The sequence below is a fragment of the Cnephaeus nilssonii genome (assembly GCF_951640355.1).
Source record: "Cnephaeus nilssonii genome assembly, chromosome: 23".
Lineage (NCBI taxonomy): Eukaryota > Metazoa > Chordata > Mammalia > Chiroptera > Vespertilionidae > Cnephaeus > Cnephaeus nilssonii.
The window spans coordinates 15,879,366-15,904,729 of NC_137094.1; the positions used below are offsets into that span (position 1 = coordinate 15,879,366).

The following is a 25,364-nucleotide window of genomic DNA, read 5'->3' on the forward strand; positions in this document are numbered from 1 at the left end:
GACTCAGGATGGAGGGCGTGTCAAGGAGTGGGGCTGGGGCACAAAGAGAGGAAACTGGTCCCCATTCTTCAGCTGCTCCCCGACCCGCCTCCTTTTAACACAAAGGCCGGTGCTGCTGGCAGATGTCAGAGGGGGAGGAGGGGACGCGCTGCGGCTGGACTTCCTGCTTCAGGTTGAACTCCGTGTCGCCTTTATCAGTATCCACAGCACAACCTCCGGCGCTTGGCTCTCCTCTGTCCCACCCGCCGTGCCCCATCCTGGCTGTGCCGCCTCCTGAGCCACCGCTGGGGGTCTCTCCTGAGGGCCACCAGGCACCCACAGTGTCTGTCGCCCCAATATCGGTCCACACGTCAATCGGCACCTTCACAGCTGACCCCCTTTAATTAATTTTTATTGATTTCAGAAAGACAAAGGGAGAGAAAGAGAGAGAGAGAGAGAGGAACATCAATGATGAGAGAGAATCATGGATCAGCTGCCTCCTGCTCGCCCCACACTAGGGATCGAGCCTGCAACTGGGGCATGTGCCATGACAGGGAATCGAACCGAGACCTCCTGGTTCATAGGTCGACACTCAACCACTGAGCCACACTGAAGGTTTCTCACTTAGCATTCTGCCATAGAAATGGCTTCAGAAAAGCACAGTGAGACTGGAACTGGGAGTTGGAAGACCTGAGGAATATTTTCCCGTAAGTTTTAGTCCCGTGGTCGGCAAACTCATTAGTCAACAGAGCCAAATATCAACAGCACAACGATGGAAATTTCTTTTGAGAGCCAAATTGTTTAAACTTAAACTTCTTCTAACGCCATTTCTTCAAAATAGACTTGCCCAGGCCGTGGTATTTTGTGGAAGAGCCACACTCAAGGGGCCAAAGAGCCACATGTGGCTCGAGAGCCGCAGTTTGCCGACCACGGTTTTAGTCCATCCCATCACAGTTCCAGGAATGCCAGCCCCTGACAGCACGCTGATGAAGATTAAAGAAACAGCACCTGTTTGCCTCGTTAAGCTCCTGGAGGCAGGATGGGGCTGGGCGCTGGCCATCGAGGCGGATACATGTGAGGCAGAGACACTTTCTTTTTCACGTTGAAAAGCAATCACAGGGACCGTCCTCCTCGGGCGCACGTACCCGCTGCTCGGAGCGCGTGTGACACGTGGAATTCCGATGAACTGCGACGGGGTGGGGCGAGGTCGGGGAGCCAGGCCAGGGACCACCCCTTGGGGGCCTGGGAAGGAAATTAGCGTGTGAGGCCTACAGCTCTGCGGAGAGACGCAGACATGTACGGCCATGTCACTGATATCTTGGGAAACAAGACTTTGAGAAGGGAGTTTTCAACCATTTGAGGACTGTTCTAGAAGGAGACAATTCAGCTTGTCAATAAATAAGAACATTCCTATGACCCAGCGATTCTCCTTTCAGCAATGTATCCTAAAGAAAGAAGCAGAGATGCAGGAGGACATGCAGTCATTAGGCCATTTGTGTCCGGTTTTTGTTTGTTTTATTTGTATTAATTGCAGAGAGGAAAGGAGAGGGAGGGAGAGATAGAAATAGCAATGATGAGAGAGAACCATGGATCGGCTTCCTCCTGCACACCCCCTACTGGGGACCGAGCCCACAACCCGGGCGTGTGCCCTGGCCAGGAATCAAACCGTGACCTCCTGGTTCCTAGGTTGACGCTCAACCACTGAGCCACACCGGCTAGGCCATTTTTGTGTCGGTTTTGTTTGTAATCACAAGCATTTAAAAATAACCCTTAAAATATAAATAAGTACATTTAAAATAAAACAGGATTGGTTGAGTCTATTCATTATGGCACCATGATGGGCAGCTCTGTAGCCATGAAAAAATGCCTGGTAGGGGAGGGGTGATAAAGATGCTTTGAGAAGACAAGGCCTGAACGAGCCCTGACATCTTGTTCGGTAGATGAAGAAGAGGTTAATAAAAATGCACAGGCCTGTGGTCCACAAATTTAAGTTTAATCTACACTGGGTCCAGTGCCTTGGCCTCAGAAAGTCACCATGAGTTTTCCCTGTAATGATCATATTTAACTGCCCGAGGGGCTGTTGATGTGTAATTCTGCTGGGAACATGCTAGCTAGAAGAAGGTTCCAGTGTTTGCTTAGAAAATGGATCACTTATGCCCTGACCGGTTTGGCTCAGTGGATAGAGCATCGGCCTTCAGACTGAAGGGTCCCGGGTTCGATTCCTGTCAAGGGCATGTACCTTGGTTGTGGGCACATTCCCCGTAGGGGGCGCGCAGGAGGCAGCTGATCCATGTTTCTCTCTCATCGATGTTTCTAGCTCTCTATCCCTCTCCCTTCCTCTCTGTAAAAAAATCAATGTAATATATATATTTTTAAAAGTATTGGAAGGATTACATTCCTTCTGAAGGTTTAAATAAAATAAAATACCCCCGTGCATTTCATATCTGAAATTGGCTCTATTCGCTGGCATTTAGTCAGGAAAACAGAAAGCACTGCCGGTACTCCACGCAGGAAAGATTTAATCCAGGTGCTTCCAAAACCTGGGAGAGGCCGGGAACGCTGCCAGCGAACTCAGGGAGTCACGGAGCCACCGGAATGACAGGAAACACAGCTGACGACGTGGGCTCGCTGCCCTGAAGCAGGTGAAGGCCCTGCAGAAGCTCACGTCTGCCACCCCACACGCCCTCACACCTGCCCGCGGAGGCCCACGGGGCAGGGGCGGCCTCTGTCCTCTTTGGTTTTCCCAATAGCACCTGCATCTCTCTCATTGTCGACTGCGAGTGAAACCCACCCAGCAAGACAGTTGAGGAAGGCTGGCCTCCAGCTTCCTACAATGGAGTTGAGAAGGCGGGTCTAGTCCGGAGCATCAACAGCAACGCCCGGCCTCGCCCACGCCTTTGGGTACTGGGCACTTGCTCACCCCCTTCCAGATAGGTTTCACCTTCCAAACGACATCATGCTTTGACCTAAAGTGATGCAACAATGGTTGAGCGTCGACCCATGAACCAGGAGGTCACAGTTCGATTCCCGATTCTCGGTCAGGGCACAAGCCCAGTTTTGGGGTTTGATGGGGTGTGCAGGAGGCAGCCAATCAATGCCTCTCTCTCATCATTGATGCTTCTCTCTCTCTCTCCCTTCCTCTCTGAAATCAATAAAAATATATATATTTTTAAAAGGGTATCAACAACCTAGAACGGGGACAGTTCACTACCTACTCAAGGCAGCCTCCCCGCTCCGAATCTGATGTCTTGTCCTCGCCCGCCTCCTCTCGGATCAAGTGCACTTGGCCAATCCAGGTGAAGTAGTCCTCCTTTCCAGTGACTGGCTCAGAGGAATGAGAACGTGACCTGGTCTGGGTGAATGCGATGGGAGAAATGTCTTTCCTGAAACGCGCCCAACCTCTGGACCTATTTTAAGAAATAGTAAATCTCCCTATCAAGCTCATCTATATTGGGTTTCCTGTTTGGGCCAAAAATTATATATAACAATGGACAACAGTGTGGTGATTGGGGGTGGGGAGGAGTGAAAGAGGGCATCAAGGGGATAAATGGTGATGGCGGAGGGGGGTTATATACAACAATTTAAGTATTTCTCACCATAATAAAAGTAAGATTAACTTTATGTTTTAGTATTTTATTCAAAGACTTCAGTTTTAAACATCTGTAAGATATTTTGCTTTTAACATAAATTTAACTTCAAGTGGCAAAAGAAACAAAAATATGTCATGAGACTACATTTCGGCAATATATCTTTGAACAGGGAAACAAAAAACTCACTACCACCAAAACAAACTAACTATCAAACGAACCTCATTTATTAGGCATGCCTATGTTTTATTTTTCTCTAGGTAATTTGTTGGAAGGAAATTACACTTTCAAAGAATCAGCCCTTACAAACAGAGCAGCTAATCTTTCAAAAAATAACATCCAGTTGCTAGATTTTCAAAACTTACAAAACCCAATGGAAATGTCTGGTTGTCGGCCAACAGCGTCATGCTCAGGTCGGTTTCACAGCACAGGGGACAGCTACAACTAATTTCTGTAGGCAAATGCCAACGCTAAATATAACCAGAAACTACCACTGCTGTTCCCAATGTGTTGACAATTGTCTTATTGCTGAATTGTACAGGATAAGTTTTCTTTGGCAACTTTTTATACTATCGATTAACACAACTAGACAACTATAAAGGTTTGGGTTAACTTAGTATTTCAAAAATTTCAAAACTTCATTATAATTACTTAAATATAATTTCTTATAGATGCTAAAATAGGGAAGTCTCCAAACACGCCTAATGTCAATATAATAGACAACAAAAAAATTGCTAACTAATCACTACTAAAAGTTGTACAGTTGTATGTACAAGTATATAATTCAACTCAAACACCAGTAAAAATATGACAATATTAATTCCAATTCTCTATCAGATTTTCTGTGATAAAGCACAGAAGTTAAATGTAGAAACTAACATCTGGGTATCTGTCAATTTTTCTGGAAGGCTATTTCATCGTATGGATTCAAAGTGGCCTAAAGTAGCCAGAACATACTGTCAATTCTTACCATGATGCCACATAAAATTGAAGTATATTGATAACTTAGTCATTTTAATTCTGTTCTATGGAATAAGCCTATTTTGGAGGCTTGGCACAATACTGCCAAGAAATTTAAACAAAAAGCTCAAGTCCAGGTGTATAACTAGAAAGTCTTTTCTATATATTACAAAACCAACGACTTAAATTATGATTGGCTTCCACTAATTACTAGAGTCAAAACCCACACCCAGTGAAGCGAAACGGGTGCAGAAAGTGCACTCAGCACATTCACATGACAGAGACCAGGGATGGAATTTAGCCCGCAAAAATTCAGAGAGGCCTCTAGGCAAACATTTGCATGCAAGCTTTCATGAGTAAGACATAGAAAATGATTCATTTTGATAAATTTTATGTACAGCTTGTTTATAATTCAAAACAAGTGAAACTGAAATTCTCCTATGTAAAAGCCACAATAAAGTCAAATACAAATACCAAATAACAGTCTTACAAACTGGTCTCTCTTAGGAGTTCCAGAGAATAACAGCTGGCGATGTTATTCTAAGAAATGCCCTCTTCTTGATCAATCATTTCTGTTTTAACTGAAAAGACATCAGCCAGCATATGTTTGGGGATTTCTGAGCCCCTGACTTTCAAGGCATAGCAGGCATTCTCCACTTTGGCCAGGCTCTGTTTCAGGGTATAGAGCTTCTTGGACACCTCGTAAGGGCCGGTGTTGCCAATGAATGAGAACCCATCATACACCTGGCGTAAGAACTGGCTCACTTCAAAGGGGGTGTCGATGTCCCCGTTGCCCACACTGTTAATGCACATCCGCATCAACTCGCCAGTCAGATCGGCCACTCCCAGGAGGTAATCGACAGGGGTGATTCTCAGTCTCCAAGTATCAAACTCTTTATCGTGAGCATCGGAAGAGGGCTGGGAAAAGAACACACACACACACACATACAAAGAAAACACCCGGTGAGAAAGAGGGAACATGCATGTGTCGCATTTATTATAAGGTACAAAACCAATAGCCGGTCAGCCATGCTAATCTTCTCTAAATAGGACCTTCCAGGAACTATTTTGTCTAAAGACTATTTGTGATGTTCCAAGAGGAATCCATGCCTTGGGTAGGGAGTTTAATGAAATTAGTTCAAGATAACTTTGAAATCTAATACTGTATCATTATAAAGTCAACTATTTCCAACTTCACTTGACATACAAAATAAAGTTAAAGCATTCTTAAACAAGGCCCAACTACTTTACTGCATGACAAACGTACTTATTTAAATAACAAATCTCCAAGCCCTCCACGTTTGTGATTATTCTCCTCAGCCCCCTACTTAATCCAAAACCTACTGTTTTCCTAAGCCACTCAGCCATTTCCGGCCTCTCTCCTATCCCTACTCAGCACTGACCACCCTCATTGATTACTCTCTTGCTACATCCTCCTCAGTTCCTTTAGGCTCCTATTTTTCTACTGCACCCAGAAAAAACACAGCCTGAATCAATGTTAAAACCTACTTTTGTTAGTACTTTATTCAAGTGGTCGAGTCCCACTGAGCTGAAAAATAATAATTACATCTGCATCTGTAGTTTGTCCCACTACAAATGACTCACCAATCCTTTCACTCTCTCCAGTCTCCTTAGACATTATTCCAAACCGTCATCACCTCCTCAGCCCCCTACTTAATCCCAAACCTACTGTCAATGGCCTGGTCATGTTGCCAGGTCACCTGGCACGAGCTCTCAATGGCCTTTTGCCTACAAAAGAAAACTTCGGTCCACACCCATCTTTACCTTCTATCCTCCAGTCTCAGGTGATGTTTGAGGTTAACTCTTCTTCCAAATGACCTTGACCCATCTCCTCCCACCTCTTCCAGGACCTTGCTTCATAAGGTGTATGCCCTTGGGCAAGTTATTTCATCTCTCTAAACCTCAGTTTCCTCATCTGTAAAATGGGATAACAGTACCTACCTCAGAGGTTTATTTCAAGGAAGAAATAATATTTACCAAGTTCTTGGCATTGTGCCCAACACAAAGTAAATACTCAATAAATGTTAGCTGCTATCAATCACCATTATCATGATCATGTAAGTCTCTCTCCACATCGATTTCTCTCTACATGCTGCATTCTTTCAGGAAGAGGCGATGCTTAAATTGCGATTAAAAGCCTGTCTGAGACTTAGGGGAAGTCGAAATCACAATGGAGGCCACTTTAGAGAGGGAGCTGGCTGCAAAGGCCTGTGGGTGACAACTGAGTTGTACAGCTGAGAAACTACTGGGGTTTTCTTCCGAGTCAGGTTTAAAGGAAGAAGTCGCCCTGACCGGTTTGGCTCAGTGGATAGAGCGTCGGCCTGCAGACTGAAGGGTCCCAGGTTCGATTCCGGTCAAAGGCATGGACCTTAGTTGTGGGCACATCCCCAGTAGCGGGTGTGCAGGAGGCAGCTGATCGATGTTTCTCTCTCATCGATGTTTCTAACTCTCTATCCCTCTCCCTTCCCCTCTGTAAAAAATCAATTAACATATATTAAAAAATAAAAATAAAGGAAGAAGCAGTACAGGATGAGTCTAGAAATATAAATGGGTATCAAGGCACATTTAGGAATGTGAACTTTATAGATAACAGAGTCGCTGAGAAGCAAGCAAGGAAATGGCAGTCAAATGGAGGTATTACTAACTGAGATCACTCCATACTGTGGGACTACTCTTCCGAGACCATCTGGTCCAGTCCTCGCAATGTAAAGTATGAGATGAAATGAGATGAGGTCCAAGAAACACCAGAGGGAATCACAGCTAGTTACTGACAGAAAGGAGTAAGTATCCAAAGTCCGCTTCTGGATTTCCTGGTGCCTTTAAACTGCCCGCTCTGTTTCGTTCCTATTACTGGTAGAGACAGGGCATCTTTTTAGGAAGGGCAGGTAAACTGTAGTAGTGGGAAGAGGGCTCCATTGCATAGGTCGTTTATAGAAATAACTTTTGCTTAAGAAAATATTAATGTTCTTGCCGAAACCGGTTTGGCTCAGTGGATAGAGCGTCGGCCTGCGGACTGGAAGGTCCCAGGTTCGATTCCGGTCAAGGGCATGTACCTTGGTTGTGGGCACATCCCCAGTAGGGCGTGTGCAGGAGGCAGCTGGTCGATGTTTCTCTCTCATCAACGTTTCTAGCTCTCTATCCCTCTCCCTTCCTCCCTGTAAAAATCAATAAAATATATTAAAAAAAAAAAAAGAAAATATTAATGTTCTTATTTCTATCATTAGACAGGAGTTCCCTGGTTATAACTAAAAGTTGATTTCAGAGAAAAAAGCTTATTAAAATGCATTTCCTCCTTTAGAAACTTCATATAATTTAAAAATTGAGAAAATGCATACCTTCTTAAAGTAAGTTTCTATCTGTCATGTCAAATTAAGTCTCCCGATTTCAATATGAACATTTTAGTTAATATTCAAGAAAACATTATTTCTATAGCTTCTTACATCTTTTGACTCTGAGTAATTTTTAAATACTAAAACAGAAAAAAAGGTAAAAATAAAGAAAAAAACTTTAATTTTATCTTTAAGTATACTAATATGTCAGGAAATATCAAGTATTTAAAAATCTCACTTCACTGCTTGAATACTGTATCTTGAGACCCAGGGCACTAGTTTGCATTCAAAACACCTGGTTTCAAAGCTGGCATCACCCTCATCAGTTGTGTGGCTTCTGATAAGCCCATTTTCTTGGTTGTAAAGTGAGGGTGATCATTCTTGCCTCATTAGATTGAAAAAGGATGCAATGAGCCCTAGCTGGTTTGGCTCAGTGGACAGAGTGTCGGCCTGCAGACTGAAAGGTCTTGGGTTCGGGTCCTGCCAAGGGCACCTACTTTGGTTGCAGGCTCGATCCCTGGCCCGTCGGGGCGTGTGCGGGAGGCAACCAACACATCATCGATATTTCTCTCTCTGTGTCTCTCCTCCTCCCTTCCACTTTCTCTAAAAATCAATGGAACAGTATCCTCAGGTGAGGATTATAGATGTATCTTGAATTAAAGCCAATAAAGGCAACACATTTTTTTTAAGGTAGTGCTTATAAAGGGCACACAGTAAACAGTGACAGCGAAACTGAACGTACAGTGATCACTCAGTAATGCGTCAGGTGGACAGGGTGACTTATACCCACAGCTGTTCTTGTTCTACCCACTAACTAAAATAGTCAAAAAGGCATTTCCCTGCATGGGAATCTATGAAACCACACTTTAGAAAGAACACCGCCATCTCAATATTCCTACAACTGTCACCTAGTATACACCGCCTACAATCATTATACTGTTACATGAATAATGTCATAAATGTGAAATATGGTTTTAAATGCTTACAGTCTGATTTTCTTTCCCATTGTCTTCGGTTGTAAATACCAATTGTTTATTAATTTCATCCATACTGATAAGTGATCGTGTTTTGATAAAGTGTTGAAAAGAGACGGCCTCCACATATTCCTGTAGTCCTGAAAAACCAACCAAGAAAATTACTGAAGAAAACCATTAAATATTGCCTGGCTAAACAAAGCTTAGTGCACGCCTACCAAGCGCTAGCCCTGGGTTTGAGAGTTAGCGACATTTGAACAGCAGGGATGACCCTGAGAACACCATGCCAAGTGAAAGGAGTCAGACAGAAAAAGCCAAGAACCACGTGATTTCCCTCATAAAACTGAAACCTGTGAACACAAACAGCAGAGTGGCGGTTGCCAGAGGGAAGGGGGTGGGGAGAGAAGGGGTCATAATATGAAGTGACAGGAGATCTGACTTTGGGTGTGGGCACATGGTGCAATAGACAGATCTTGTAACATAGAAACCCACACATAAAGCCTATATGTTCATGTTGACCAATGTCACCCCAATCAATTTAATAAATAAATTTTTTAAATTCATCTGTGGTGTCAATCTCTCTTAATGTGGGTGGTTATCAAATATTACATTTCCAAGCATATCTAGTCATTAACTAAGTTGTCTTTGGGGTGTGTTTGATTAAAGTTACTGCAGAGATGAGGTGGCCAATTCTACTCCATAGAAATTGAGTTTCGTGCTATACCATGGAGAAAGTTCAAGGCCACCTGGCCCCAAACACTGAAAAGCATTTCTGGGTCACATGTAGGTTAAAGGATGTTTAAACAAGTTATGTTTCAAGTTGATGAAAAGAACATCCGCTATTTTCAGTGACTAATCCCCAAGGTGAAAATTTTCAATCCACTGCCATATCCCATCAAACAATGCCTTCCCCTTCTGCTTTTGCCTTGGACGAAATCCAATTAGAATTATTTACAGAAACAGCTGCCAGTAAGAGCGAAGTTTGTAGGCTGCTTTTTTGTCATGTTATTTTTCTCCTCGTTCTTCTCTTAGAATATATACAAGGAAGCCCAATTAAAGGCTTCTGGTTACTTTTACTTATTCTTACAAAGGTGAACAGACAAGACAAGAGGTTCCATTATAAATTCCAATTTCATGCCTGCACTTTCTTTCCAGGCTTTTAGTCGTTCAAAAAAACTGTTTGCCATATGCCCCCAGCTCTTCCACTCCTGGGTGGATACCCAAGAGAACTGAGAGTATTTATTATGTTCCCACCAAGACTTGCAGGTCAATGTTTGTTCATAGCAGCAACTTCACTGAACTTCGATATCCTCATTTGTTAAGTACAAGCATCAACCCACACTGTAGGATTGACGTAGAATAACAGATCGGTACAAGGGCCCTCCTCTGTCACTTGAATTACACTGAGAATAATTAAAGTAAGAATGACAGGCCGAAACCGGTTTGGCTCAGTGGATAGAGCGTCAGCCTACGGACTGAAGGGTCCCAGGTTCGATTCCAGTCAAGGGCATGTACCTTGGTTGTGGGCACATTCCCAGTGGGGGTTGTGCAGGAGGCAGCTGATCGATGTTTCTCTGTCATCGATGTTTCTAAACTCTCTATCCCTCTCTCTTCCTCTCTGTAAGTAAATCAATAAAATATATAAAAATAAATAAATAAATAAATAAGAATGACAGGTAGTAATTTTTGTTAGAAATATAACTTAGAATGCAGTGGGGCTTTTTTTTGTTTTTGTTTCAATGTATTAACTCACAATTAAAAGAGGCCATTATTATTCCAAAAGGTTAGTCCAATATGCGCTATAATAGTAAAAAGTAATAGCTAAGTTATGTTAATGGATCACTATTCTTTATCCTATTAAGGCATTGTAAACTAAGACAGTTTGTCAAGGAATAAGGACCTGTTTGACTTAGGCATATGTTAAGTACTATGGAAAAAGAACATCAGAGCCATAATGTGGGTGGGTTTATAAGGAAAAGCTTAATATTGGGGGGAGGAGAGTTTAAGCAAGTTAAAGCCTTTACCTGGGGTTAGATTCTCAAGTCAACACCCATGCGGTATGAAATCCATGGCTCTACTTACTAGCTTATGACCTTGGGCAAGTTGCTTAACTCGTGAGAGTCTGAATCCCCCACTTATGAAGTGGTAAAAATTATACCTTCGTCTTCGGGATATAATAAAGGCCATGAATATAAAGAACAGTAGCTAAGAAATATCTCTAACTGGCCCAAAATGTCCACTTAACCCATCATTCACATTCTCGGGTAAGAGAATGAAAATATCAGTTAGGGTATGAACTTAGCTTCGTGTATGAAATTGAAATGACAATTTTTATCCTCGTAGTGATATACACTAAATACATACATATATATATATATATATATATATATATATATATATATATAAACATAATTTACTTTCTTTGACTTGTATGACATTTTCTCCAACTGTTAATTTTTCAACAAGAGAAAAACAAAAAATTGACAGGGCACAAAAAACTGTTAAGTGACTTATTTCAAGCAACTAATGATTCGCTCATTTGTTTAGCCATCCCTTGGGACAATCCGTAATCTACTCTGATAAGAAGTGTGCAGAAAACAGACCTAACCTTTTGTTGTTGTTCCATTATGAGTAGGATGCTCAGTGTTTGAGCTCACACAAGTGTCCCGTAGGGAACCGCTCTGCGTGCCATTAGCACTATTCTTAATGAGGAAAAGCCGAGAACTCCTTTAGTTCAGTGCCAGAATTGTTTTATCTCCAAGGCAAAAGAACAACTATTTGGAGCAACACCAAAACAAGCACTTAACAATTACAAACAGCAAGCTATTCATAAGCATCATATTGTTAATGCTACGCTAATGATAAGTAACCTGTGTTTTATCAAATAAAATATCTGTCAGCAAATTTTTAAGTCCCAGATACCTCTTCATTTGACTGATTACTTAACTTTAAGAAAAAAGAATTCTTACTGCTTCAACTTAAAGAACCTAGTTTTATTTTAAAGACTTGTTATGAGCCCTTGCTGGTTTGGCTCAGTGGACAGAGCATCTAACTGGGGACTGAAGGGTCCCAGGCTGGATTCCAGTCAAGGACACCTGCCCAGGTTTCAGGCTTGGTCCCCAGTAGGGGGCGTGCAGGAGGCAGCCGATCCATGATTCTCTCATCATGGATGTTTCTGTCTCTCTCTCCCTTCCTCTCTTCTCTCCTGTCAGTGTACTTACATTAAAAAAACGATGGCAAGGAGAGAATCAAGCACTTAAACAGTTATGCAACTATTTTGGACCCTTGAACACAGGTCTAAACTTAAACGTGGATTTTTCCCCCCAATAAGTGTGTACAGCACTGTAAATGTATTTTCTGTTCCTTATGATTTTCTTAATACCATATTCTTTTCTCTAGTGTTATTGTAAGCACACGGCATATTAATCATAACACACAAAATGTGTGTTCATTAACTGTTTATGTTACCAGGAAGGCTTCCTATGGACAACAATCAGTAGTTAAGTTCTGGGAAAGTTATATGTGGATTTTTTTGTTGTTGTTAATCCTCATGCGAGGGTATTTTTCCAATGATTTTTAGGGAGAATAGAAGAGAGAAGGAAAGACAAAGAGAAACATCCATGGGAGAGAAACACATCGATTGACTGCCTCCTACATGAGCTCCAACCAGGGTCCGGGCCCGGGAGGAGCCTGCAACCAAGGCACGTGCCCTTGACTGGAACCGAACCCAGGACCCTTTAGTCCACAGGTCGACCCTCTACCCACTTAGCCAAGCTGGCTAGGGGTACACATGGATTTTTTATTGCCGGGGGTGGGGGTGTTGGTTGGCACCCCTAGTCTCTGTGTTCAAGGATCAACTCTAATTTGCAAATGGTGATAATCACCAAGATACAGTATTCCCTGGAACTTTTAAAACGAATATAAACTCAGTGCCACCCTAAAATTCCCGTATGGAGGCACACCAGAGATGTTTGGATCCCCCTGGCTAGGTGATATATTCTCCTTCATGAACCTACTAAAGCTGAAACTTTAGAGCCACCTGTGAGCTACCCCTATGCTGGGAGTTCAGTGCCCCTTGTCTGAATCCACTCCACACATTCAAGAATAAAGTCATTGAGAAAACAGTTACTAGGAAACAGACTTTATTAAAATCTATCAATGACTGTAACTGCACTTTGAGAAAAATAAAGCCAATTAAATGTTTTTTATTACCTTTACATTACTACGCAGCAGTCCCAATTTTTAAAAGCCCATAATATGTTACCAAGTACCTATTAAAATTCATGCAACGCACACATAAATCAGGTAACACACTATTTTAAAATGTTAGCGTTGAAGAGAACTCACCTGTCGTAATGGCTCTATGGAATTGATGCATCTCCTCTCCCAGGAGCTCCTGGGCCACCTGCAGTATCTTTTGTCTGACACCATCCAATTTAATTTCCGCCTCAGTCAGTATTTCCTCTATATCAGGAGCACTATAACCAAGATATTGGGAACTTTTAAGACATCAGCCAGATGCTTTATAGAGGAAGACTGAAATAATCTAATTATCACTTAACATAGGCCTAAACAAATATTGTATTTGGATACTAACTCAAAACTACAACTGATTTTATTAAAACTATGTAAACACATGGAAAATGCTGTAACATACTATTAAATGAAAAAAAAAAAAGTACACAAAGCTCTATGTATAATCATAACTATAAGAAAAATTACATGGGGGTGGGAGCAGCCTGGGAGAGGTCAATGGGGGGAAAAAGGAGACATCTGTAATACTTTCAACAATAAAGAATTTAAATTTTTTTTAAAAAGAAAAATTATGTTCATAACAATATGACATCTGGATATGTCTGCTTTTAGTCAGGATGAAGTAACGTGGGCAGAAATTATCCTCCCACCAAAAACAACTAAAAAGAAAAAAACACACATAAAAACTATGGTTTTCAGACATTGGACAACAGGCAGCACGGGACAGTGATCCCTGAGAGAGAGGTGAGGAAAAGGACATGTGCCCTCCGGATTGTGCTATCTCAGTTCCTGGAAACTTTCCAAGAGACAGCGCAGGAATGAGAAACCTACACGGAGCCGAGAAGTCTCCCTGAGAAAGTATTTTGAATGGAATGAAAATGAAAAACAGCACATCTAAGTTCATGGAATGCAGTTAAAGCGTACTTAGAGACTCAAAAGGGAAAGTTACAGCACTAAATGTCTACATTCGAAAGGAGAGTTCGTCTTTGATCTCAGCTTCCACCTTGAGAAACTAGAAAAAGAGGAGCAAATGAATCCAAAGCAAGCATGCAACGGGAAAAAACAAGTAGGGGTAACTTCAGTAGGAAAATGGACAATGCCATAAAACCAAGATCCTTTAAGATCAATAACATGGAGCCAGACAGATCAGGAAAAAGAACACAAATCACCAACATCAGGAATGAGAGATGTCACTGCAGAGCCTACAGAAATGAAAGGATAAAGAAAAAAATTCCTTGAGAGTCACAAGCTACCAAAACTCACTGATAAATGTGCCTGCTGCTAATGTCCTCTGACCCAATGCTCAAAAAAATAAGTCACGGAATATTCTAGCAGCTAGTTAGAATTGCATCCAACTGTAAGAAAAGTTAAGAGGATTTACTCACCTTGTAATCCTATGGAGCAGAAAGATTATCCTTTTACTTTCTACAGTTATATCCCGACTAAGTTTTACAAGTCTCTCATATTTGTCATGTCTTGCATCAAGTTCCTGCTGAAATGCTAAGAATACATTATTATGACCATCAGCATGATTATTCTGTAAGTAAAGTCTATTACACAGTATAGTTACTATTCATGACAAAGCAACTCTTATTTACTCTATAAAGAGCACAACGTCATCTTATCTATTTTTAAAGTACTTGGAAATTAAAGACTCTGCTGGTAACTAAAATATCTTTTCTTTACATAGACATATGGTTAACTGGGTTTTACCACTCACAGCCTTATAATGAAACTGTGAACACACATCTATCCATCCAAGATGTACTGATAGACAGGAGTTCCCACTCTGGGCAAAGTGCTCCAGTCAAAGCAAAAATACAATCCGTCTCCGGAAGTCTAGCTGAGGCAACAAAACCAATGCACAACGTGCCCTGGCCGTTTGGCGCTGTGGTTAGAGTGTCAGCCCTGGGGCCAAAGGGTTGCGGGTTCAATTCCCTGTCAAGGGCATGTACCTCAGCTGCAGGTTTGATTCCCGGCTCTGGTTGGGGATCGTGTGGGAGGCAACCAATCCATGTTTCTCCCTCCCCCCGCCCCACCTCACTACACTCCACTCTCTCTAAAAAAAAAAAAAAAAAAATCAATGGGGAAAATATTCTCAGGTGAGGATTAAAAAAAGATACACACTTAAAAAATTAAATAGATGTACATATACACCTAATGTGTGTATATATGTGTATGTGTGTGTCTCCCTGATACACATACACACCTGATATATAGTGATATGGTACATAACGACATCCTGGTCACCAATGGACCTCACCTAGAAGGGTGGCCTTATCCTATCCTATAGAATAAAAGCCTAATATGCTAAGTGTCTGACCAGTCGACCAGCCGCTATGATGTGCACTGACCACCAGGGGGCAGATGCTCCGACCAGTAGGTTAGCTTGCTGCTGGAGTCCAGCCCCTCTCGCCCAGGACATGCCCTGGAGCCCCCCCTCCCTCCCTGGCCTCTAAAGTATTTTTTCTAAATAATTTCCTTTATATGTGCACGAATCCGTGCACCTGGCCTCCAGGAAGATTATAATGGAGATGAAAAATTCCTCTTGCCTCGTGACGCCATAGCCATCCTACTTAGTAACATAGCCCACGATGTAAACACGCTTACAGCCTGCGCCCAGCACAGCGGTCCAGCACATGGGATTACAGAGTGGGCGCAAGTGCCGGGGCCTGGCACACCCACGGAACCACCTGGTGATGCGCCTTTCCCGTGGCCAAGCAGCACGGGTGAATGTGTGTGTGTGCTGACATATATCGGATTCGCGATAATTTTTGGCCAGGTGGCACTGTCTCACGTCAATTCACCAACGTTTACCTGTGGGCCCGTAATGGGGGGGAAGGGGGGGAGGAAACCCAAGATTTTTGTCATCTTGACCTTCACTGCAGACCTCGCACCACCCAACGCGAGGAAAAGGAATCGACCCACAGAGGCGCCTCTTAAAACTCTCAGCCGCCCTTTTCTTCTGCGCGCGATGGCCAAGATTATTATGCGTTCAGAGATCATAATAATCTGGCCACTCAGTGTGTATCAGGTGTGTATGCGTATCAGGGAGACACACACATATTAGGTGTATATATCCATCTATTTAATTAATTTTTAAAGTGTGTATGGTTTAAAAAAAAAAAAATGCCCTAACCAGCTTGGCTCAGTGGATAGAGCGTCAGCCTGCGGACTGAAGGGTCCCAGGTTCTATTCCAGCCGAGGGCACATGCCCGGGTTGCGGGCTCGATCCCCAGTGGGGGGTGTGCAGGAGGCAGCCCATCAATGATTCTCTCTCATCACTGATGTTTCTCTCTCTCCCTCTCCCTTCCTCTCTGAAATCAATAAAAAAAAAATATTTTTTTAAAAACATGCACACTCCGACCTCTTTGGCTCTCTGCCCGGGCCCGCGCGCGCTCCGGGGAACTTACTTACCTTTGAAGGCCACCATCACGGGTGACGACGCGTTCACGTCCTTCCCTTCCCTCCGCTGGCTGTGGGGGAAATTGTCGTGCTTCCTCTTCCTGAACCCTCCGGGTCCTGACGCGGAGGAGAAGAGAACCGTCGGACAGGCCCTCCCATCACCCGGAGGCGACCCCTCGGGGTCGGCGGGCAAACCGCCCCCCCCCCCCCGCCGCCGCCTTCCAGCCTGGAGAGCCGGACGCCCACAGGGCCCTGGCCTCGGAAGCTTCCGCGGCCCACTCGACTCTTTCCCCCCCAAACCTCACCACTCGCTCGGCCAGGCCACCCCCAACAGGTTCCTTCCTCTGGCACGAGGTGGAGTATCGCCCCGCCAAGTGGTTTAAAAACAGTTCGTGCATTTAAAGGAAGTGGAGGTGTTCAATGGGGCCAGTGTGAGTGTGCGGTGGAGGCGGGGAGAGGATAAGGCGGTGTCACCGGGACCGCCGCCCCCCCACCCCGGCCTGCACAGGGCGAGGGCATCCCTCGGGAGGGGAGGGGAGGGGGAAATCCTACAAAAAGCCTGGAGATCCACCCCCGTGGGGTAAATAACGCCCAGGGCGGTGGAAGACGCCACCTTCTTTGTTGCTCATGTCGTCACGGCCGGAGGCGAGACGCGTAGAGACGGAGGGTCTCCCTCTCGGACCCGGGGAGAGTGCGCGGGGCGGCAGTGGAAGAGCCTGCCAGGGGCCCTTGGACGTCGACGCACGAGCCGGAAGCGCGCGGCCGCAGACACTCACATCCCGCCTTCTCCCTCGCGCACTTCCGGTCTGCGTCCAAGTCTCTCAGCCACTAAGCTCCGCCGCGTGCCTGTCCCGGAGGACCTCGCCTCCGCGTGCCCTCTGCCGTGCCTGACGACAGAAGCGACTCTACACGCTTCCCAGCGTGCGCTGCTAATAAATACGACGATATGTCCTCCGGTAGGCGAGGTCTGTGTGAAGGTGGAAAGGCAGGGGGAAATGTGCGTGATTTTTTTTTTTTTTGCTTAAGGCGCCTTTGGAACACCCTCGCGTTCCCTCAGAGAGGACCCAGCCTCCAGCGCGATGCATAGTGGGAGTTGTAGTTCGCCAGCGAATCCGGTCCTGCTGGGCTCAAGCCAGACTGGGAGGAAGGAACAACCCACTTGGGTGCCTATGGGGAGGTCTTCTTAGGATGGGGGTGGAACCTTACCGAGTTACTTTTTATTTTTATTTTCTAAATAGATTTTTTATTTCAGAGATGAAGGGAGAGGGAGATAGAAACATCAATGATGAGAGAGAATCATTGATTGGATGCCTCCTATTGGGGATCAAGCCAGCAACCTGAGCTTGTGCCCTCACCAGAAATCGAACCAGGAACCTTTTGGTTCATGGGACGATACTCAACCAACTGAGCTACACCAGCCAGGGCAGATTGATTTAATTTTTTTTAAATATATTTTTTTATTGATTTCAGAGAGGAAGGGAGAGGGAGAGGGAGAGGGAGAGAAACATCAGTGAGAGGGAATCATTGATCAGCTGCCTCCTGCACGTCCCCAGTAGGGGGACAAAGCACTCAACCTGGGCATGTGCCCTGACCTGGAATCAACCTGTGGCTTTTGGGTGCATGGGATGATACTCCAACCAACTGAGCCACACGGGCCAGGGCATGGGCTGCCCTCATATTGCCCTAAGACACCTGCCTAGTGCTTCCATGGTGATCTGCCCAAGACGGTGTAGGGGAGAAGCCACGTTTGAATTTAAAAGCTCTGGTCTTGCCCTAACCATTTTGCTCAGTGGATAGAGTGTCAGCCTGTGGACTGAAGGGTCCCAGGTTCGATTCCGGTCAAGGGCATGTATCTTGGTTGCGGGCACATCCCCAGTGGGAGGTGTGCAGGAAGCAGCTGATCGATGTTTCTAACTCTCTATCCCTCTCCCTTCCTCTCTGTAAAAAATCAATAAAATATATTTTTAAAAAATAAATAAAAGCTCTGGTCTTGCCCTAGCCCAGTGGTCGGCAAACTCATGAGTCAACAGAGCCAAATATCAACAGTACAACGATTGAAATTTCTTTGGAGAGCCAAATTTTTTAAACTTAAACTTCTCCTAACGCCACTTCTTCAAAATAGACTCGCCCAGGCCGTGGTATTTTGTGGAAGAGCCACACTCAAGGGGCCAAAGAGCCGCATGTGGCTCGCGAGCCGCAGTTTGCCGACCTCGGCCCTAGCCAGTTTGGCTCAGTGGATACAGCATAGGCCTGAGGACCGAAGGGTCCTGGGTTCGATTCTAGTCCAGGACACCTACCTCGGTTTCAGGCTCCTCCCCGGCCTGGGCCCTGGTCAGGGATCATGCAGGAGGCAACCGATCAATGCATTTCTCTCACATCGATGTTTCTCTTTCCCTCTCTCTTCCACTCTCTCTAAAAATCAATGGAAACATATCCTTGAGTGAGGATTAAACAATAAAAGCTCTGGTCTTGGCCCCAGGCTGAGGCCTCGCTGGCCATCCCCTTGGGTGGGTCCATTCCTTCACACACAGTATGAATCCTCCCAGCTACACCTGGGTTTCTCACAGCTTCAGGGTGGGTCCTCTGATCCCTGCTTCACTATCACTTCTGACTTGGGGAGATCGATGGCTCGCAGCAGCCTATCCTGGTTGCCTTCTTACAGGAGCCTGTCCACCTACATCTTCTAGGCCTTTTTCTCTTCTCCAGCTTTATAGACAAACTTGATTGTCAAATAGAGTGAATTTTTTTTGCAACGAACGGCACTTTGAAGGATGCAATCATTTGGAAGCTCAGTCTGACTTGGACTCTTTGAAACAGGGCTCCGTGGAAAGACAACCGCCCCCCGCCCCCACACTCTTCACTCTGGAGGAGATATTTCGTCTTTTTCTTTCTTCCCACCCCCACCCCCCCTTTCTTTTCTCTCTTCTTTCTTTTAAAGCACAGTGCCTTGCCCATAAGAGACACTTGATAAATACATGGAGACTTGCTTTAGATATACACTGAGTGGCCAGATGATGATGATCTCTGAACGCATAATAATCTGGCCACTCAGTGTATATTCTATATAATAAAAGGCTAATATGCAAATTGTCCCCTCGACCAGGAGTTCGACCAGCAGGCAGGCCGGCCAACCGCCCATGTCCCCTCCCCCTGGCCAGGCTGGCTGGACCTCACCCATGCACAAATTCATGCACCGGGCCTCTAAAATATATATATATATATATATATATATATATATATATATATATATATATATACACACACACACACACACACACACACATACATACACACACATACACACACACACACACACACCCCGAGTGACCAGATTATTATGCGTTCAGCGATCATCATAATCTGGCCACTCAGTGTATATCTAACTCTTGTTAGGAGATGCTTTCCAATGAACTGATTAAACTATCTAAAATGGAAAGTGTTGCCTCTCTTGTCTTAATTTTAAGTCTGAGGAACTAAAAGTTCTGAGAAAGGGTGTGTACCAGTGCAGAGCAAATTCCTTATGTGATTAGTCAAGCTACCTGACTTCAAACAAGTTTTATTCCTGTCTCTGTTGCCGACAAACTGCATGGCCTATTTCTGTGTGGCCCAGATCAGGTTGGATCAACATGTTTGGCCAGGGAAAATGAGTAAATCCCCAATTAAATCGACTTGTTTGGGCAAAACAAATGAATATATTATGACATGAGCCAAGCAGGAACTTCCCCTGCAACTTTCCTATGAATATGACACACGTTCAATGTCTAAAGGTTTCTCCCACGACTGCAGGGAGCCGAGTGGTACCTGCCTGGGTGCACGTCAAAGGTTACGCAAGTTTAGGAGCCTGTGATACGCTGATGATTTGACTCAGAACTGAATGATGGACAGAGTAAATGCTACCGGAAGAGCATCGGACCTTAATCGCAAATCTGCCTCTGGTTCTGGTGAGACTGCTTGGGGAAACTCTGAGATGGAAAACAGAAATGCTCTCTTATCGGGACCTTTGATTTTTAACGGCCCTCTTTTGAAAGTGCCTAGATTAGCCCATGAAAGTAGTCATTTCTGCCACATGCATGTGGCTTTCGAGTTTACGGAAAACACACTTCCTCCCCCGTGGTATTTCATGATGCGTTGTTTTGATTTTCAGTGATGAGTAAGTACTTGAATAACAAGAATATGGTGGCTCTATATATTGATTTAGGAGAGGGAGAGAGAGAGAGAGAGAGAGAGAGAGAGAGAGAGAGAGAGAGAGAGAGAGAGAAACATCAATGATGAGAGAGAAGCATTGATCAGCTGCCTCCTGCACGCCCCCTACTGGGGATCGAGCCTACAACCAGGGAATGTGCCCTGACTGGGAATCGAACCGTGACCTCCTGGTTCATAGGTGGACACTCAACCACTGAGCCTCGCCGGCCGGGCCCTGGCCTCTCTGCTTCTGGTGCCTGCTGGTAATCCTTGGTCTGCCTTGGCTTGCAGCTGCATCACCCCTGTCTCTGCCTCTGTTGTCCCCTGGCCTTCCTTTTGGGTCTTCACATCATCTTAGAAGGACGCCAATCCCTGGACTTAGGGCCCCACCTTCATCCAAAACGACTCCATTTGAACTAGTGACACCTGCAAAGATTCTACTTCTAAAGGATGTCACCTTTTGAGGTTCCAGCTGGGGAAGCAAAAGGAAATCCTAGAACCCAATAATGCATCAACAGATCCTGTTTATCAGGCATCAGAGATGGATTTCATCCAGGTTTTAGGTGTTTTTATCTGCCTCCCGAGGTGTTAGTTGGTTTCTGGAAATTATATATAAAATGCATAGGTTTTTTCTTCGCATCACACCTAATAAATGTTGACACCTCTCTTTTTAGAAGTAGGGAATAATACTAATTATTATCACTATTGTCATTAGCATCCTTAATACGTCACTACTACAAGTGATGGATTGTTATATTATCATTACCATCTTGACCTCAGTTGACACTGTTGTCCTCATTGCCATCTCTGGGATTCGCGGGAACAAGGTGTAATGTGAACCTCTGGTCCCTGCTGGCTTGGGGAGCTCACACAAGCTGGTCGGGCAGAAGCGAAGCTGCAGACATGATCCCGTCTTGCAAGTAGTCACATGCATTTTATTGCCTTTATTGAGAAACACCCTCACGCCGTCACCCTGTGACCAAAGGACGGAAGGATGTCTGCGTTCCAGGGGAGCTGCCGAGCCAGGGTGATGTCTGGAGAGTCCACGTGCTGACCAGAGGCAGGACGAGTGGGTTTCTTTCATCTTGGGAGTTGATATCAGCCCTCAAGCATCTGAGCTGTGCCCACATGTCCTTCCTTGGCTGCCATAAGGAAGTGCTGCTGTGAGGTGGGTTGAGGTTGCTGTCACATCTTCGTCAGTGCCAAGTTCAAAGACCGATGCCCTCTGATGGCCTCACTGTGCCCCGTGGATAGCCTGGACCCCCCAGAATCCTCGGCGGAAGTGCAAGCCTTACGTTTGTTTTTCGAGGGGCAGCCTGGCTATGCTGCTGGGCCCGCCATGGATTGCCTCCGGAAAGGGTTTGAGGCCACCCTTGTGTCTGCAGTCTGGTTCCCACCTTCTGAGTCCTGCTAATTTCCTGGTCCTGCCTTCTTTTCGGTCCCATCTCCCATCTGTCGAATAATTCTGAAATAATAGTTAAATGATGCTTAGCTTCCCACCCTCCCATTAAACAGTTGAATGAGCAGCACCTCACTAGACTGAGACCTTCACACGTCTTGCTGTGGCCCTAGGAGGAACCCATGGGCCTTGGAGACAGCATATGGAAGGAGGGAAACGATGGAAGAAGGCTTAGGATGACATAGTTTTTTTTTTTGTTTGTTTGTTTTTTTTAAATATGTTTTATTGATTTTTTACAGAGAGGAAGGGAGAAGGATAGAGAGTTAGAAACATCGATCAGCTGCCTCCTGCACACTCCCACTGGGAATGTGCCCGCAACCAAGGTACATGCCCTTGACCGGAATCAAACCCGGGACCCTTCAGTCCGCAGGCCGACGCTCTATCCACTGAGCCAAACCTGTTAGGGCAGGATGACATAGTTTTGCCTTGACTGTATAGAGTTGTAAATCAATTGATGAAGAGTGTAGCATGCCAACCTAGCCTAACTGCTCATTTATGCTATCTCCTTAAAGTGATACTGTATGTTCTATGCATTCAATGTTGAAATGTACTTTTATTATTTTCTTTGTTTCAAAAAGCATAGAAATGTTTAATGAAACAGTAAATGGTTATCTTTTTTTTTTCTTTCTTTCCAAAAGAGCTTAAAATAAGGTCTGTCAAGCCCATGCTGGCTGGCTCAGCTAGTTAGAGCGTCATCCTGTACACTGAAAGGTCATAGGTTCATTCCCTGGTCAGGGCACATACCTAGGTTTTGGCCCGGTGAGGATTTAAAAAAAAGAAAGGAAAAAGGTAAAACAAGGTCCATCCAAACACGATTTTAACTTGATCACCTGTCATTTGAAGTCAGATCTCTCCAACTTTGACAAAAAGCATGGGGTTTGAGGCAATTATCTGAATTATTCAGGAAGCAGATTCTGCTTTCAGTTTCTGGGGCCAAACTGGAACTTTCTGAAGAAAGGTGCAGTTTTTTCTCAGTTCTCCAGTGAGATTTCAGTTTAGTGAGCTCCATGCTCCAGTCAACGCTCACCCACTGAGCGACGCAGGCTGGGCGGAAATGAGCTGTTTTAAACACCGTGAGTTTGCAGTGCATGAGGCCAGCCAGGTAAAGGTCCTGGCAGAGAGCTGGCAGCGCTGAAAGTGACCTCTCTCTCCACTTGGAACTCTTTATCGGCAGCCAGACGCCTATAGGTCACGTCCAACAGTACGTAAAAGCCTCTCCAGAGCTTCCTGTTTAAAATACTTATAAGAGTGTGATTCAGCCTGGCTTTCTGTTACAGCCTGGCCAGCATTTAACCCCTCAGCTTCAGACTCCGGCTCTTGGTCCCCCCTCCCCCCACATCCTTTTTATAAGGGTTCCGTAGATAATTCCTATCAGTGAGCATGCTTTTTTCTCCCATCTTTCAAAAGTTGTCTTGCTGCCCTAGCTGGTTTGGCTCTGGTGGATGGGGCCTCAGCCTGCCAACTGGAGGGTCCCAGGTTCGATTCCGGTCAAGGGCACATGCCCGGGTTGTGGGTTTGATCGCCAGTAGGGGACGTGCAGGAGGCAGCCGATCGATGATTCTCTCTCATCACTGATGTTTCTATATCTCTCTCCCTTCTCCCTTCCTCTCTCCTCTCTGAAATCAATAAAAGTATATTTTTAAAAAATTGTCTTGCTCGACTCCACTACTCCCTTTAATCACCGCTCTATTTTTGTCCTCTTTGGAGCAAAAATCCTACACTTGTCTCCAGCCCATTCATGGGTTCGTTCTGACCTACGTAAGGAAGCTGTACATTTACATTTCATTGAAGTGCTCATGAAACTTATCAAAGACATGTGAAATCAGAGAGCATGGTCACAGATCTCAATGACATAAACATTCCTAAAGACTTCTGAAATACTTTGATTCTTTTGAAAGTAGTTCTCAAAACGGAATCTACACTAATAAAAGAGAAATATGCAAATTGACCGTACCTCCATGACACCCACCAGCCAATCAGGAGTGAGTATGCAAATTAACCCAACAAAAAAGTTGGGTTAATTTGCATACACAGGCACGGAGTGAGACTGAAGGCTCCACCTAAGTGAAGACTGAAGGCTGAAGGCTGAAGGCTGAAGGCTGAAGGCTTGGCTCCTCTGCGGACCGGGTCCTGGGTGTCGGAGGAAAACCAGTGCCGGCAGCCAGGGGAAGGAAGGCCTATTGCACGAATCTTCATGCAATGGGCCTCTAGTTTAATATAAAATTGATTTTCTAAAATGTATGCAATAGGAATGCAAGGGAAACGCTTTAGACATTTCATTCTAAACTTGTTCAAAAGTAGATCTTCTCTAACAGCAATGAATTTCTCATCATCGTCACACTGCACCACATTCAAGTGAGAAATGTTCATTTGCCTCTTCCTTTATTTATTTATTTTTTGCATGTTCATTTTGAAATCTGATTGAAATTCATTCAGTACAGAAAACAATTTAATTTTCATTAACCCTTTGCACTCGTTTGCTTTTTTCTCGATTCCTTTATTCTAATGCTAACCATGTCGAGTCACACTCGACATCCGAGTGCAAAAGGTTAAGGCTCTTTCAGACTCGGTACAGTTGCAAAAATATCAAAGAAATGACCCAGACCTCCAGCAACTGCCAAAGAAGGATTTTTGTTGGAAACGTGAAAAAGAAAGCATCAAAATAAAATTAAGTTACATTTTAAAACCCTGGGGGAAATGCAGCAAGAATTGATCAAACTCAGAAAAGTAACTGGAGAAAAAGACACGGTTCTAAACAGTGAAGAATAAACTACAAGGAAAAAGGAATTCAAATAAAAGTCTACTAACAATCATGGAAGAAAGCTAGTAAAAGAGCAAAAGAATGAAACTGAGATAAAGACATTTTTAAAAGGGATCAGGGAGGATGTGATAGGAATAGAAAGCAGGCACGCACATAAATTAAACATACACATACTTGGAATTTTTGAAGAAGAGAAATAAAACAATGGAACAAAACTAGTGTTTAAGATTTTTAAAGTAACTTTCCAGAAGCAAGAAAACTTAAGTATTGAAGGCGCTCACCACATTTATGGAGAAAATGACCGATTATGAATTCTGAGACATATTTTGGAAAAAATCACTAGATTCTAAAGACGAAAGAAAAAGCCTCAGAGTCTCCAGGCATAACGATAAAATACTTACAAAATAGGCAAGAAAATTAAACTGGCATTAGACTTCTCAAGAACAACATACA

At 44.3% G+C, this 25,364-nt stretch overlaps 1 protein-coding gene across 1 annotated transcript; it reads right to left on the bottom strand.

The window, feature by feature from the left end:
- Positions 1–3,571: 3,571 nt before the first annotated feature.
- On the bottom strand, positions 3,572–17,281 carry TSNAX (translin associated factor X). The gene is made up of 6 exons (XM_079763484.1): positions 17,123–17,281; positions 16,522–16,626; positions 14,490–14,604; positions 13,198–13,328; positions 8,863–8,990; positions 3,572–5,444 (listed from the first exon to the last, which is right to left on the bottom strand). Exons 1-6 carry the CDS (start codon positions 17,136–17,138, stop codon positions 5,067–5,069), a joined length of 873 nt encoding a protein of 290 aa, XP_079619610.1. The 5' UTR covers positions 17,139–17,281; the 3' UTR covers positions 3,572–5,066.
- Between the last annotated feature and the right edge of the window lie 8,083 nt (positions 17,282–25,364).